At 60.4% G+C, this 16,254-nt stretch overlaps 1 protein-coding gene across 3 annotated transcripts; it reads right to left on the bottom strand.

Moving 5' to 3' along the window:
* Positions 1-1,298: 1,298 nt before the first annotated feature.
* Positions 1,299-9,239, bottom strand: CSPG5 (chondroitin sulfate proteoglycan 5). Of its 3 annotated transcripts, none has more exons than XM_030493111.1 (5): positions 9,030-9,239; positions 6,234-7,479; positions 4,836-5,024; positions 3,908-3,980; positions 1,299-1,829 (listed from the first exon to the last, which is right to left on the bottom strand). In XM_030493111.1, the coding sequence occupies exons 1-5, from the start codon at positions 9,091-9,093 to the stop codon at positions 1,662-1,664; spliced, it is 1,740 nt and encodes a 579-aa protein (XP_030348971.1). In that variant the 5' UTR covers positions 9,094-9,239; the 3' UTR covers positions 1,299-1,661. The 3 variants fall into 3 exon arrangements, with proteins under 3 accessions (XP_030348971.1, XP_030348962.1, XP_030348956.1); XM_030493102.1 differs by lacking the exon at positions 9,030-9,239 and adding an exon at positions 8,085-8,664; XM_030493096.1 differs by lacking the exon at positions 9,030-9,239 and adding an exon at positions 7,932-8,074.
* Between the last annotated feature and the right edge of the window lie 7,015 nt (positions 9,240-16,254).

Here is a 16,254-nt window from a genome sequence, read left to right as displayed (position 1 = left end):
ATGTGTCCTCTCCCTCCTGTCACAGCAACCCTCATCCCACTCTAGCTCCCTTCCCATCCTGCCCAGTCCCACTGGAAGCTCAGCCTCTGCCTGTGCCAGGACTGCCTGCTTTTCCATGAGGCTTTCTTGGGCATCAGCATCTCCCCTCCACTCAGCAGGACTCCTGCTCCCCAGCGCATCACTCTCTGCTCAGGCTTGGCTCTAGCCATCTTTTGCTGCTGTGTCTGTGCTGCCCAGGTGCTTTATCCATTGATTTACCTGTTGTACAGCTCCATGCTGGAAGGAGAATGGCAAAATCCAAAGCCCCAACAGTGCAGGTCAGCTGCTCACTCGACTTTGCGTGGCCCCCAGGATCATTTGCTGGCTCCCGCCGCCACCCCTCAGTTTTTAATCTCCCTGAGTGAGCTGAGAATTAATCATTTAGCAGCCCACAGAAAGCATCTAAAACACGCTGAGCTGCGGCTTTAGCTCCTACCTGCCCCAGGGAGATCGTTGGCTGCATCCCTAACGTGTGGCATGCTTAATATTGTATGTTGATTAATTGCTTTATTTCCTCTCTCCCGAGGAGCTGCGGGTTTTGGCTCGTGGTTGAATCCGTCTCCAGAAGAAATCGGCTCCTGTGGGAAGTGAGACAGAGCCGTGGCTGGAGGGGAGGGCAGTGGGAGTGCTGGGGTGCCCTGGGCAGGGAACCCCCTCCATGCTCAGTCCCAGGGTAGGGTGAAGGCAATTGGGGTGGGGGGGCTGCTTCTCATTTATCCCAGCAGAAGCCAGGCCGATGTTGCCAAAGCCGCCAGGACAGCAGCACCAGTTTCTTCTCCGAGCAGATGGGAACAAGGAGCTGGGGAGGTGACAACCTTGGGGTGTTTTGGCTGCAGAGCCCAAAATCCCAGTGACATCCTGAGCTGCTCTATGGAAAGAAGGCAGCTGTGAGGATGGTGCCAGTGACAGCTTCACCCTGTGTGCACCCATCCCACGATGGAGACAGGGATGAAACAGCCCCTATGAGCAGGGAGCAGCCCAGGCACCTCTGTTGAACATCCCAGGGGGTCCCCAAGCATGTCTGGGATGGCAGCAACCCACGGGGATCCTGCTCCAGCAGGATACATTGCACGCCTAGCCCGGCAAAGCCAGGAAGGTCAAGGAGGGGGGACCAGGCACCCGCCATTCTCTCTGAGTGATGCTTGGGTGGGACCCTTGGGAAGCAGGGAGCGAGGACCTGCTGTGTCTGTGTCAGGAGATCGCAGGCACCGGCAAGAGGCTTAACTTTAAAAAAAAAAATGGTTTATTTCAAGATCTTCCTTCCCTTTTTTTTTTTTTTTGTTGTTTTTACTTGTATTTCAAAAAAAGTGGGGCAAAGTACAAAAAAAGTCAGTTGCAGGACAGCAAAGGTTTAGAAATCACAGCGCTGAACTAACCCAAGCGAGATACACGGAGCACGAACCAAACACCCCCACGACGCGGCCAAAGGCCATGTGCAGCCTTTGGCTTTGTTATTATTATTATTATTATTAATTAATTTTTGTTTTCCTCTGTACAAAACACATCAAAGCATGCCACGGAGCGGGAAAATGAGATACCAGACAGGGAGGAGACAGGAGATGTGTACAGCGGGGGACGGGAGGGCTGGCTCCCGCTCTCGCCTTCTCCTTCTCCTGCCCTGCTCACGTCAGGTTGTTCTGCAGACAGTTGAGCTCGCTGCTGTCCTGCTCCCCTTTGCCGCTGCTGCCGTCGTGCTTGGGCGACGTCGAGTTGTGGATGTTAAATGGCTCCTCATCCTTCAGGCAGGACTTCAGGGAGTCCTGCAGCTTGTGGGGAGCACTGGGGTCATCCTGCCAGGAGAGATGGGGCAGTCAGGAGATGATCATGACAATGGGGATGCTGTTGCAACAAAGGACAACCAGCAATGGGAACTGGGTGAAGGCACTGATGTCTCAATCGGCATCCCAGCCGGGGCTTTGCTTTCTTGTAGGCAGCCCCCAGCAGCAGGCAGGGCTGCCCAAAGGTGAGCCAAAATGTCCCCCCATGCAACATATATCTCTGCACATGGGGAACATAGAGCTCACAGCATGAAGGGAGAGGGTCACAGAATAATAGAATCACAGCATGGTTTGGGTTGGAAGGGACCTTGAAGCTCATCCGGTTCCAACCGCCTGCCACAGGCAGGGACACCTTCCACTAGGCCAGGTTGCTTCAAGCCCCATCCAACCTGGCCTTCAACACTGGTGACTCACTGCTGATCCCCACCACAGATTCCCCACCATGGGGTGCCTCCAGCCATCCAAAGCCACTCAAGAGCCATGCTGGCCACAAGAGCCTCTCCACCCACCACCTTTCCAGCCACCCCCACCACCCAATTTCTCTTCCCATTTCCAGCCTGGCTCATCTCATCATCCCCAAAATAGCAACTCTCTGAGCAAGCGGCGCTTGGCAGGAGGTCCGAGGAGTTGGATTTATTGCAGTTAATGTACAGCTGGCCCCACCATGCCACTGGTCAGATCCACCTCTTCCCGATGGACACCTCTTCCCAGTGCCCCCCCACAGATGCCAGAAGCATCTTCCCCCGTGGCTGGGCTATGCCCAGAGTTTGTCCTACATCCATGGGGAGAGCCCCGCCGCTGGCACCGGGGCCAAGCTCCAGCTGCATTGGGTAACGTCTGTGCCCAGACAGTCCCGGCGTCACTGTCAGTGCTGGTGAGGTGGCATGAGCTGTGGCATGGGGGGCTGTGGGGACAGGATTGGCCATGGTGGTGAGGCACCTGCCAGCATTGTAGCGGTTATGGTGCTCCCAGTGCTGCCTGGCAAGTGGCAGATAGATAGAGACACCCAAGGGCCAGTGTCATGCAGCCATGGTCATATGAGGATGGGAAACCTCCATCTTCTGGGCAGTGATGCTGTAAGAGGTGCCCAGTCAGTCCGAGGCTTGTGCCATTGGCTCCACGGGAAATCCCATGGGATGAGCACCAGGCTCCATTGCCCAGCGGAGGGGCTGCACTGTGTGTCCCCAAAACCCTTTTTCCCAGGGTGTTGACCCCGCTGCCCCCTCCACATCCTCAGTGTGCTGCATCCCAGGTACGTGTGCCACTGTAGGACCAAGCCCTCCACATCCTGGAGAGGACAAGGGATGGGTCAGAGCCCAGTGAGATGCTGTGGCGTGGTACTGAATTCATCCCAAGGTTCATCCTCTCTGCAGCAGGGAGTGAGCCAGCTCCAGGAGCCTCCTGCCAGGATGGCCAGTGGCAGACGCTATGGCTGCTAAAGGCAGTTGAAAGATAGGTAGAACTGGCGGTGGGTGGGATAAGGCAAAGGCTAGAGGGACCTACGCTCCTCCTCTGGCTCCCGCGCGGCAAAGCCCTTCGCTTCTCTCTGTTTCAATTTGAAAGACAGGAGGTTGGAAGGGCAGCCCCAGGGGGACACTGGCGGCCGCATCCCGACCAGGGCAGCAGCATTCCAGAGTGTTTCATCCTCCAGCATCACCCACCGCTGCTGGCTGCCTTCCCCCAGTCCTGCCCCAGCGATGCCACAGCCAGGGAGCATGGTCTGCTGGAGCCACACCGCACTGGCTGTCCTCTCCCTGAAAATGCCGGCACAGCCACCCCACACACAGAGCCAAAGCCACCAGGAACTTGGTGGGGAAGGGGAAAGGGCAGGGGGACAATGGGGAGACACCAAGCCCTGGCCTGGCTCAGGGCCAGTTTGGGTATTTGGGACAGGATGCAGCACGGCAGGACCTGAAAGTGAGGCCATGGCGGGATAGGGACAGGAGGGTGCAGAGGGATCCAGTGGTGATGCCGTCACCCAGGCAGTGCCAGGGCCATGGATGGGGGGGACAGACAAGACGTTACTGGACAGATGGACAAGGGTAGGACAGCAAGTGGGAGGAGGGGACGGTGCCAAGAAGCCTCCTTACGTTTGGGTGGGAGCCCTCGGCGATGGTGGAAAGGGAGAAGTTGTCATTGTGCAGCTCGGACGGGGTGCGGTATCTGCCGAGAGGAGACGAGAGCACGGTGGTGAGACCGGGGATACCGCGAAGCGCCCCCCATGCCCCTATGTTTTGGGGTGAACATAGTGTTGAGGGAGATAAATGCTTCCAGAGCTGGAAGCCTGGGAGCTAAACGTCTCCAGGGATGGAGGTTTGGCATTAAAAGCCCCAGATCTGGGGGCTTGGGATGGCTAAATGCCCCCACATCTGGGGGATTTGGGGTTCAATACCCCCAGCTCTGGGAAGGTGCAGGCAGGGGAGCAGTGAGGGCAGCCCAGGACAGCCAGGAGCCACATGGTCCCAGGGCCTGAGAGGGAGACCCAGGGGCTGGCAGGGAGCTTTGCTAATTACACTTGGCTCTTCCAAACACTAATTAACAGCTCATTAGGGACCCAGGCGGGAAGGGCCTTCTCCTCCCTGGCTCCAGGGAGGTGGGCAGCAATTGCTGGGGTGGAGAGTGACCCCAACTTCCACCCATGCCAGCCCTGTCCCCCACCCCCCAGCCCTGTCCGCAGGGACACAATGGGGACCATCTCCAGTTGCCCCTGGGCAGTGTGGTGAGCCCAGCTGGTGGCCCCAGCTCCCAGTGAAGCAGATTAACTGGTGCCAGTCAGGAGCAGCTTTAAAGGATTAGCCGTGGAGCAGGAGCCACAAGCCATGTCCCCGCAGGGCAGCTTTCCCACCCACCATCGCCTTGTCCCCATCAGCACAGGGGGTCCCACAGACACCACGTTGGGATAGAATTGCACCCAGCCGGGATGCTGAGCCCACTGAAACTGTTGCAGCTATCGGGGTGCCACCTCGGAGTGGTTTGGGACAGTTTTAGGGGTGCCAGCCCTGTCCCTATGGCACTCACTTGGTCTTGCGCAGTTTGCTGTTCTCCGTCTTGAGCAGGTAGAGCTTCTTGGCGAAGAAGACAGTGAGCATGAAGAGCAGCAGCACCACGAGGGCGGCTGAGCCCACGGCCACACACATCACTTGGAAGTCAGTGACGATGGCCTCGCAACGCATGCCCTTGTGCCACGTGTAGTCCTGCGTGTTGCACCTGCAAGGGGAGGCGGTTAGGGGGACCCCCACCCCAAAATGTGGGTCCCAAATGGTGGGGGACACCAGCATCTGTAATCAGGGAGATTATGGGTGTCAGATGGGGGATGAGATTAACAGGTCCCTGAGGAGCGTGACCCCTCAGGGTCCGCACAGGGCGATGCTTGTCCCCCACACCCGTGATTCCCAGCCCCACTCAGCCCCAGCAACTGTCCAGTGGGGGCAATTGGGGACACCCGTGTCCCCCCATGCAGGCGGGCTTGGCGCCAGCCACACAACACGTGCTGAGCTGTGCGGCACAGTGGCATCGGCCCTCCCCGGGTGCAATCTGCCGGGGACGATTAGCGTGGCAGCCCCAGAGCCTGCATGGCCCTGACCTAATTCCTGCCCAGCCACCACTCAGGAGGCAGGGAAAGCCCCTCTATGTCCCAGGGGGATGGGGCTGCAGTGGCAGAGGGACCTGGATGGGGTATAGAGGGACAAAGCCTGGGAATAGGGTACAGGAGGATGGAGAGACTGGGAATGGGGTACATGGAGATGGAGAGCCCAGCGATGGGATGTAAGGGGATGGAGAGGCCAAGGATGGGGTGCAGGGGGATGGAGAGGCTACAGATCAGGTGCATGGGGGATTGAGGGCTCAGGAATGGGGTGCGTGGAGTTGGAAAGCCAAGGGATGGGGTGTGTGGGGATGGAAAGCCTAGGGATGGGGTGCAGTGAGATGGAGAGCCCAGGGATGAGGTATGGGGAGTGGAAAGCCCAGGGATGGGGTGCCGGGGGGATGGAGAGCCAAGGAGAGTGTACAGGGGATGAGAGCACCAGGGATGGGCTGCACTGGTGAATGGAGAGACTGAGAATGGGGTGCATGGGGGATAGAGAGCTCAGGGATGGGATGCATGGAGTTAGAGAGCCTAGGGATGGGATATACAGGAATGGAGAGCCAAGAGTGGGACGCAGAGGGATGGAGAGCCAAGGATGGGGTGCAGGGAGCTGGAAAGCCAAGGGTAGGATACAGGGGATGGGGGACCCCAGGGATGGGCTGCACTGATGGGTGGAGGGACTGAGGATGGGATGCATGGGGGATAGAGAACTCAGGGATGGAGAGCATGAAGTTGGAGAACCCAGGGATGGGATGTATGGGGATGGAGAGCCCAGGAATGGAGTGTACAGATATGGAGAGCCCACACACCCCCCCAGGGTCCCTGTCCCTTACCGGCAGAAGGCCCCGTGGCTCTCCACCAGGTAGCACTGGCCGCCGTTGTGGCAGTAGCTGGGGACGAGGTCGCAGACGGAGCGGCAGGAACTGTTGTGCCGCACATAACCGCTCCGGCACTCGGTGCCGTTCTCCGGCTGGCCCCGCTCCCCGGGCCGCGGCCACGCCGTGGGGTTGCCTCCCGCGACACCAGAGGGCTGTGGTGGGGCCATGTCGCGGCGGCCGGTGGGTCGGGGGTCCCGCGGTGCCGGCTGGGCACCGGGCACGGCTGAGGCGGGTGGCCGGTATCCATTCTCGTCCTCCAGCCCGTCTTCCTCCTCCTCCTCTTCCTCTTCATCCTCCTCCAGCTCATCCTCCTCATCCCCATCGGCATAGAAGGAGGTGGTTGGGTAGAAATCAGCTTCATCGAAGGGCGTGAAGTCGTCATAGAGCTCATGGAGGGCCCATGGCGTGGCTGCCCCATCCTGCTCCCGCTGCCGTGCCGAGCCGGCCGCCCCCCGGCTGCCCCCGGGGAAGCCCCCCAGTCCCTCGCCCCCTTCAAACAGGTCGTAGTAGTCGACGTCGATGATCTCCGAGGCCGTCCGGTCGGCAGGCGGCTCGGCCGGGCGCGGGGTGGCGGTGACGGGCTCCCGCAGCCAGGTCAGATCCGTCCAGCCGCGAGCCCCTTGCGCCGGGGCCGGGCTGGATGCGGCCGCCCGGATCTCCGGGGGACGCCCCGAGTCCCCCGTGGCTCCCGGCAGGGGGATGGGCTCACCCGGCACCGGGGTCCGCGGCGCGGCCGAGCCCGCGGCCAGCAGCAGCAGGTCGGATTCAGCCGAGTCGGTGGCGAGCTGCGCGCCGGGGGGGCTCGGCGGGGCGGCCGTGAGACCCCCGAACCCCCCGGGGCTGCGCAGGGAGGCCTGTGTGGGCCTCTCGCCGCTCCCCGGCTCCTCGGGGCTGCCGAGCGCCACCGCGGCCCCGTCCCCGGGCCAGGTGACCGCGGCCTGGCCGTCCTCCGCCGGGCCGGTTCTGGGGGGCAGAGCGCTGGCGTCACCCTCGCCGGCGCACCCCGCGCACCCCTCCGGCATCGCCGCCGCGTCCGTGGTGGCGGCTGCGCCCACCCCGGGGGGCTCCAGCTGGGGTCCCGCCGCGGCCCCCCCGGCGCTGGAGCTGTTGCTGGGCCCCCCCAGGGGGTCTCCGCTCACCGGCTCCCACCGCAAGCCTCGCCCCTCGGCCTCGCTGGCGTTTTGGGGGGGCCACTCAGATGCTGGAGGGGGACAAGGAGAGGAAGAGGTGTCAGAGGTGCCCCCCCCACCCCTGGGGGGTCTCGTTGGGTGCCGCCCTGCTCGACCTCAACCCCCCAGCACCACAAGCCATTTTTTGGGGTGGGGGGGGATTGCATTCGAGTCTTTTACAGCCTTTCCTGGGGACTAAAGGGACAAACCCCGCAGAAGCCCCCAGCTCTGTGGGTCCCCCGCACCCACGACAGCCCCATTCATTGCCCCAAACTCTGTGACATCCCCCCACCGTGACACAGCCCCCCCCAAGCCAAGCTGTCCCCGGTCCAGATCTCCCAGCTGCCCTGCAAGGGGATCCAGCCCTTTCTCTACTTCCCGCAAGTGCACCCCATGCACATCGTGGCTTCCAGCCCCCCCACAATGGGATCCTGCCCCTTGCAACAGGATCTTGCTCCCCCAGCAATGCAATCCAGCCCCCTACAAGTAATCCAGCCATCCTTTGGTTCTTGTAAGTGCACTCCATACATATAAAAGGGGATCCAGCTCCCTGCAACGGGATCCACCCCTCCACCCCCCGATCCTCCCAAATAGATCCACCCTTCTTCTGGTTCCTGCATAGGCACCCACTACACACAATAGGATCTATTCCCCCCTAAACGGGATCCAGCCCCTGCAACAGGATCCAGCCCCCCCGGAACGGAATCCAGCCCCCTCACAAGGGGTCCAGCCTTCTCTGGTTCCTGCACATGCATCCCGTATATACAGCACGATCCAGTTCCCCCCCGCTTCCCCTAACCGGGATCCAGCCCCTGCAAAGAGATCCAGCCCCTCCTGCACAGAGATCCAGCCCTCCTCTGGTTCCTGCAAGTACATCCCATACCCACAACCGGATCCAGCCCCTTCAAGGGGATCCAGCCCCTGCAGCAGGATCAATCCCACTGCAAGGGGATGCAGCCCCCCCCATCCCCGCAATGGAATCTAGTCCCCTGAGAAGGGGATCCAGCCCTCTCTGGTTCCTGCAAGTGCACTCCATAAATCGCAAGGGGATCCAATCCCTGCAAGGGGAGCCAGTCTCTCCTCTGGCTCCTGCAGATGCACCCCATACATACAAGGGGATCCAGCCCCTCCACCAGGACCAAGCCCTCTGCTACAAGGGTATCCAGCCCCATTACAGGGAAATCCAGCCCTCCCGAAAGGTATCCAGCCCCCGGCAAGGGGATCCAGCCCTTCCGTGGCTCCTGCAGATGCACTCCATACACACAAGGGGATCCAGCCCCTCCAACAGGATCAAGCCCCCCGCTACAAGACGATCCAGCCCCTTACAAGAGGATCCAACCCCTGCAAGAGGACAGAGCCCGGCAAGGGACCCCCCCCTCCCTGCAGAGGAATGCAGCCCCCGCCCGGGACCGCGGACCCCCCCGCTGCCGCCTGGATCCGCCCCCCCCGCCCTCCTACAGGTGACAAGCCCCGGGGGGGTCGGACCCGACTCCCCCCGGTCCCTGGTGCAGGATCTGGCCCCATCCCGGGGCGCAGCCCCCCCGTGCCCCCTCCCATCCTCATCCCCATGCCCGGTACGTACCGAGGGCGCCGATCGCCAGCAGCAGGGCCAGGGCCCGGGCGGTGCGGGGCCGGGCGGGGGCCATGGCGGCATGGAGGGACCCGCGGCTCCGCCACCGGGGCCGGCACCGGCAGCGGCTCCGCCCGCGCCCCTCGCCCCGCTCCGCGCCTCCCGCCGCTCCGCGCCGCGCCGAGCCGGGGGGGGCGGGGGGGGCGGGAGAGGGCGGGCGGGAGCCGCCGGCTCCGCCCGCGGGACCGGGGACGCCGCCGGCAGCACCGGGACGAGGCAACGGGCCCTTCCCGGTGTCCCAGGGGGACCATTCCTGCAGCCCCCTGCAACGGCAGCCCCCCACCCAAACTGCTCCTGCACGGCGGAGGGCATCCCTGTACCGGCACCCGCCTGCACCGGGATCCCTCGCTGACCCCTCCCCCCCCAAAACTGCCTCTGCATCAGGATCCAACCCCCCAGCACCAGCATTCCTTATTGACACCCCCCCCCCCCAAAATGTGCTGCTGTATGGGAGGGGGCATCCCTGCCCCAGCACTGGGACACCTCCCCAGCATGCCCAGCCAGCACTGGGTTTTCTCACTGACCCCTCAAACTGCTCTCCCCGCACCCCCACCTGCAACAGGATCCCTTATTGACACCCCCCACCCCACACCCCCCACCAAATCTGGTGCCGCATGGGGGGGGGCAGTCCTGCACCAGCATCAGGACACCTCCATGAGCACCGGGACTTCTCACTGAGCTCCCTTAAAACTGCTTGTGCATGGGGGGTACCCCTGCAGTGGGACACCCCCAGCAACAGGATTCCTCATTAACACACACATTGCCCTTCCCAAACTGCTCTCCTCGCACCCAACCAGCACAGGGCTCCATCCCTGACTCCCCCTAACTGCTTCGCATGGAGGGGCACCCCTGCACCAACACATCCCCTCCAGCATCCTCAACTGGTGCAAGGGAACCCCCACCCTGCAACCCCGAGCCCCCTACTCATGCACAGCCCTGGCAGGTCGGGCTGGGGACCCCCAGCAGCAGCAAGGTGACGGCACAGCACCAAAATCCAGGGTGAAGCCATCACTGTGCAGGATTTGGGTGCAGGCTAGCCCCCCGGCCCTCCCCCCCCCCAGGCAAAGACCCCAGCATCGGGTCAGACCCCTCCTTGTCCCCGAATGGGCACCCCACGGTTACAGTGCCACCTCCCAGTGCCAAACTGGTCCAGATGCCACCGGTGCCTCCATCACCCATGACCCCTCCATGCAGGCACCAGGATCAAGGCTCTCTCCGATGGGCTGGAGGTGCAGGGAGGGGGCGAGGGCAGGGGGTACAGGCAGGGGGTACAAGCAGGGGGTGCGGGCGGGGGGCTGCTCGAGGCTGTGGCCCGGTGTGATGCAGGAAGGCTGAGCCGACACAGCGGCTGGATGGAGCACGCAGAGAAGAAGCCGTGCAGACGTGACCAGCCTAAAAATGGGGCCAGGGTGAGCCCAGAGGGGCTGCGGGCAGGCAGCGAGCAGAGCAGGGTGGACAAGCACACACCGGAGAGCCAGGCATGTGCACAGCCGTGGGTACACTCATGGGTGTGCGCGGGCATGGAGGGACCCCTCGGGTCCGCCACACATGAGGGGCACCCTGAGCTGCACGGGGGGGGGGCTCAGTCTGAACCCGTGCACTGGAGAGTGACTGCGCCAGTGCTGTCCCCTGCACCGTTAACCCCGTGGCCGCCTCGTCCTCACGGTGCTGGGGTGAGCTCTCGGCTGGCGGAGGCTTCCCAAGGTCACACATGTCCTACTCCACCCACAGCACAGGAATGTGCCAGCCATGGCTGCTCCTGCATCCCGCGGCAGGGAAGGATGCGCGGGGCAGGGACAGGGCTTTGGGGAGCAGTGGGTGCTCCTGGGGAACCCCATTTCAGTACTTCCCAGCCTCTGTGTGAGACATCAGCTCAGCCGCGACTCCCCCCACCACCCACTGTGCACCCCTCACCCATCCCACCCTATCCCACACAGAGGGGCCGCCATGGGCATGTGTGGGGTGCTGCAGGGACTGGGGGTGCTGGGCTGCGGGGTGCCGGGCTGCGGGGTGCCGGGGTCTCCTCTCCCCCAGCAGCAGCCGCTGTGCCTGGCCAAGCTCCCCGTGCTGGGAACAAGCCCCGCTCTGTCCCTGCTCAAAAGGGGATTGAAGGGGCTGCACCTGCTTAATATTCCCCATGCTTCCGCCCCTGGATGCGTTTCCAAGGGGACCGGCCGAGGGGCTGCCGGGACGAATGGGGGGACACAGTGGTGACAGCGGGGGAAAAGGGTCAGGAAGAGGCACCGGGGTCCCATGCGCCACCCAGGGCTGGGGGTCCCTCCACTGTGTCCCTGCCATCACAGCAAGAGGCCAAGGGTGGGATCCTGGGGATGGTGCTGAGGAAGCCACATGGGGCAGGAGGATGGAGCCCGGGCAGGGCAGCAGCACCCATCCTGCACCCAAACCCTTCCCCAGTAAGACTGCCAGCACGCAGCAGCAATCGCTCAAGGTATTTATGCTGAAGTGGTTGGTGCTTGTCAAGCCCACAGAAGCTTCCAGTGCCCACAGTAACTCCTGGGGGCAGGAAGCTCATGGGGCTGGCGGGAGCCCTGGAGACCATCTGGGCCAACCCCAGCTCAAGCCTGGAGCAGGTTGCCCAGGACCACATCTGGTCCAGTCCTGAGCATCTCCATGGCTGGAGGCTCCACCAGCCCTCGGGGCAGCCTATGCTGGTGTCCCATCACCCCAGTGTGCTGAGCACTGCAGGGAGGAGGGACCTTGCCCTGGATCCCATGAGATCTATGGGGGTGAGGAGGTGTCAGCACCCCCAACCCCAGCTGAAGGCTGTTTTACCCCTGGTGGACAGAGCCCACCACGTTTCCATGCAGCCCACCTTCACATGGGAAGAGCCTCCCCCTGGTGCAGGCTCCACACCCACCCATGGCTCAGGATTAGGCCCCCATCAGTAAACCAAGGTGGGCAAGGGGGGACCAAGGGTCTCCCAACCCTCTGTGGGCAGATCTCAGCTGCAGCATCAGTGAGAGGAGGACCAGGGTGGATGAGGTGCACCAAGCAGGGACATCCAGCTGGGGGGGTGAATTTTGGAGCCCCGTACACCCCTAGGACACACAGCGGGTGAAGTGTGGCAGAGCCTTAAAGCATCAGGCTCCACCACTACGCTGAAATATAGGAGTGGGCAAGGCAGCAGAGCCCAACACAGGAGCCAGAGCCATCTCACGAGTCTGCTTTCAGCATGTTTCCTACAAACCTGCCTCAGATTTGTCTTTGGCAGAGGGAGGAACAGCAGCAGAGGTTGGATGAGGGGCTGCAGGACAGACAGACAGGCAGTGACTGCCTTCTCCTCAGTCTTACAGAGCAGCAGCTCCCTCCTCACGGGCTGCTGCCGCCAAGCGCGTATTTTCCTGGGGGAGTTACTCAAAATATTTAAGGAGAATTAAAAGATTATGAAACACAGCCACACTGACGGTCTGCTCAGCGTGAGCTCTGTCCATCTGTCTGTCCTGTGAGCAGATCACATGCAGCTGGGAAGGGATCTCACCCCAAATCCCTTCCCTGCCCGGTAAAGTGCTGCTCATGGGGTCTTGCCCTACCTTGGGGTCCCCAAAAATCCACAGAGGGGCTTAGCTCCCCCCCAGCCCTGCCCTGCTTCATGCTGCCTGCACCATGGGGAGCACTCAGCTCAGCCCGGCATCCCGGCTCATCCTGATGGGCAGCTCCTGGAGTGCACTGGCAGCCGTGGGGCAGCCACGCACCAGCACATTCCTCTAGTCGAGGAGGATCTGCTCTGGCACCCAGCTGGGTGCAGATGACATGTCTGATTATGATCAGGGACCCCATGGGGGCAGACAGACAGGCTGGAGGGAGGCACAGGCTGAGCTCCTTCCCATCGGCTGAACAGGGGGAATCAGCTTCTTCCCATATGTCAATGTCCCCACCAACCAGGACCTATGCAGAATAACAGAGGTCGATGATGAGGGCAGGATGGGCTGGACCAGCGCTTCTCCATCAGCTTTTTTTCCCTCATTATCTCTCCCCAGGCTGCTGCTTGAACCCTCCATCCTCATCCAGGTATGAGAGACATTCAAACCACACTTTTCCCAATTTTTTTTTTAAAGTAACGAGTATTGGAAAGGTGCAAAGAAATCACAACTTCAGGAAATGCTGAATTGAACAGATAGGGCTGAGGTTGGTGTTTTCTGCCCCAGCTCAGGCACTGCTCACCTTGGACACACAAGTTCTTCCCTCTCTCAAAGCATCCTTGATGGTGAGCCTGAGCCCAAGGTCAATCTCAGCTCAGGCAGGCGGGGTTGTAGTGGGACAGCTTTGCCCTTGATTGGGGGTGGCACCACACAGGGCGCAGCTCCAAGGTGACGAGCCCCAATGTGACACCGAGAGCTGGAGGAAGCCGCTGGCTGCTGCAGCTGCAAGACTTAAAACGAACCTTCAGCCTCCCCTGTGCTCCCCTAGGCCCTGCTCCCCCGCTGCCTTCAGCCTGAAACACCCCGCAAAGACATCCACACTGGTTCTGCAGGGAACAAACTCACCCACCACATATCAGTCACACACCAAACTGCTCCCGACACCGTGCTGATCTGAAAATTGGCATAATTCAAAGTCCTCAGAAGAGGAGCTATGTTTAGGATTGCACGAGCAGCTTGGGGAAGGATGCTGGCAGCACCAGGTAAAGACACATGCATCCACAACCTCTGCGTACCATGCGGTGCTGCAGCTGGTATTGTCAAAAAATAAACCCTCCCTGACCTGTGCAGGGAGCTAGTGCGTTTGGTTCAAAGGATTCAGTGTCACAGAGGCAGAGCCACATCGACCGAGCAGCCACTGGCTGGATCTGCTGGAAGGGCAGAGCCCCCAGCTCATTCACTCCCTGCAGCAGCCGTTTCTGAGCCACACTCCTCTACAGCTGCAGAGAGAAAAAATGGGAGAGCTTTAATGCGGAATGGAAAACCAGAAAGGCTGCTGGGTTTGATAGCTTGGGACCTTAAAGCTCATCCAGTTCCAACCCCCTGCCACGGGCAGGGACACCTTCCACTAGACCAGGTTGCTCCAAGCCCCGTCCAACCTGGCCTTGAACACTGCCAGGGATGGGGCAGCCACAGCTTCTCTGGGCACCCTGTGCCAGGGCCTCACCACCCTCACAGGGAAGAACTTCGGCCTCAGATCTCATCTAAATCTCCCCTCTGTCAGTTTAAAGCCATTCCCCCTTGTCCTGTCCCTGCCTGCCCTTGTCAAAAGCCCCTCTCCAGCTTTCTTGTCAGCCCCTTTAGGCACTGGAAGCTGCTCTAAGGTGTCCTTGGAGCCTTCTCTCCTCCAGGCTGAACAAGCCCAGGTCTCTCAGCCTGTCTCCATAGCAGAGATGCTCCAGCCCTTGGAGCACCTTTGTGGCCTCCTCTGGACTTGCTCCAACATCTCCAAGTCCTTCTTATGTTGGGATTGCAGAAATCACCTCTGTGCTGAGCATCCTCCAAGGGCAGAGCTGCCTTTCCCCAGTCCCCAGTGCTAGGACAGAACAAGAGATTTCCACAAACTGGATGCTGCAGGGATCGACCTTCACATGGGCTGATACTCAGGCAGGAGATGTCCCTCAGCATTCCCAGTGAGACTTGGGCTGAACTACGTGCTGTGGAAGTTGCTGGTCCTGGTCTTTGCCTGCCAGATCACCTGGCAGTGGAGTCCTGCTCCTCTCCATAGCGCTCAGTCACCTCAGCACCACAGACCTGGGGGAGGCTACCTTTGTGCTGGTGACCACCAGCATCACCAACCCAAACCTAGTGCTAGAAACCTGGGAGGATGCTGGAAAGGCTGCTCTTTTTGATGGAGACCAGGTTGGTTTTATTTTATTTCAACTTGGAAGGACAAAAATGAGGAATCTGGGGAAAAAAAAAAAATCCAGATAATTACCCCTGGGTTTCCCACTGCAACCTCCAGAAAATAGCTCCCAGGGCTGCTGAAAAGGGTCCCCCAGCAGTGGCAGGAGGTTCCAATGAAACTCCCACACGGACAGCACACGCGGCCAGGCAGGAGACAGTGCAGACAAAGAGCAACACTGTTCCTAGAGAGCCAGGCAAGGCACCGGCTCCAGCACAGCCAAGCCGTTGGCAGGTCACCCACTGCCACCGATTGTCTGGGGCACATCGTTTCCTACCAGGATTTGGGGGAATTAGCCCATGGGATGAGTGCTGGTGTCTGGCACTACCCACTGGGGTTATCCCCCTGTTGCTATAAAACCTGTGGAGTCTGAAAAGGGGGTTCCAGCCTTGCCAAATCCTTTGTTTTAAAAGTTTCTCGTGAGAAAGGCACAGGAATTGAAATGAATGGGTTGGAGGACAATGCACAATTGCATAGTTGGACCCCCCCCAAAAAAACCAACTCTTTGGGTGTGCATTTTTGGCTTTAAGTCAGCCAGGGGAAGAAAACCAAACAGCTCATTAGGAACCACATGGTGGAGCTGGTATGGCTGGGCAGGACACAGCCACAACAGGGAGTTTTAGGCTATTATCAGGAAGCCAAGCCAAGTGCAGGCAGGGGGTGTGAATGCCTGTTGCTGTTCCTGGTCCACTGCCCCATTGCTCCTCCTGCCAAGAAAAGAAACCTGCCTGTCCCATCCCTGTCTCTGGCACTATCAGATTATTTGGATGAAGATGTAACATCCTCCCAGTAGCGGGTATTAACAGGAGAGACAGCTAATTTTTTGGAGAAAGCAGAAGGGTTTGGCACTGAGGCGGGTGAGCTTCCATTCACCACAATGACATCTTCATCTCAAAGACCCTTCTGCAGTGTTGGAGTGGATGCAGAGCCAGTTTCAAGAGCTGCACGTTACAGCCCTGTCCTAAACCTGCCTCCAGGTTTTACTGTGCTCCCATCACAAAATTGTCAATGGCAATATGCTCCCTCCACCCCTTCACCGCTCCTCACCCAGCAGCCAAAGCAACCCCAGCCCTTCAGTACTGCTCCCACCCCATCACCAGGGCCAGCTGGGGGGATCTGACAGCCATACAGCAAGTGTGGGCCCAAACTGCATCCAGACCATTACTCTGTCAGGATAATGGCCCAGCCTCAGCCATCTTCAGTGACTGTAAAGCTTTAAAGGCCCCTCAATAGAAAGTGTTCAAAAATTGACTAGTACTATGATTTACCATTTCTTTGTATTCCTTAGGAAAAAGGTCAAGAGGAGGAAAAATGACAATCCCAGGATGAGAAG

The sequence above is a fragment of the Strigops habroptila genome, chromosome 1 (assembly GCF_004027225.2).
Source record: "Strigops habroptila isolate Jane chromosome 1, bStrHab1.2.pri, whole genome shotgun sequence".
Lineage (NCBI taxonomy): Eukaryota > Metazoa > Chordata > Aves > Psittaciformes > Psittacidae > Strigops > Strigops habroptila.
Note: the sequence above shows the minus strand (reverse complement) of the source record. Positions and strands in the feature narration are given on the sequence as shown.

Bases quoted from the DNA above. Each gene is read 5' to 3' on its own strand.
- CSPG5 (XM_030493096.1), bottom strand. From the start codon at position 8,067: ATGCAGGAACCAGAAGAAGGGTGGATCTATTTGGGAGGATCGGGGGGT. The intron at 7,480-7,931 runs GTAGGGGGCTGG...GTCCCCCTCCAG, and splicing joins AAAGGATGGCTGGATTACTT to CATCTGAGTGGCCCCCCCAA. The intron at 5,025-6,233 runs GTAAGGGACAGG...CTCCCCTTGCAG, and splicing joins AGCCACGGGGCCTTCTGCCG to GTGCAACACGCAGGACTACA.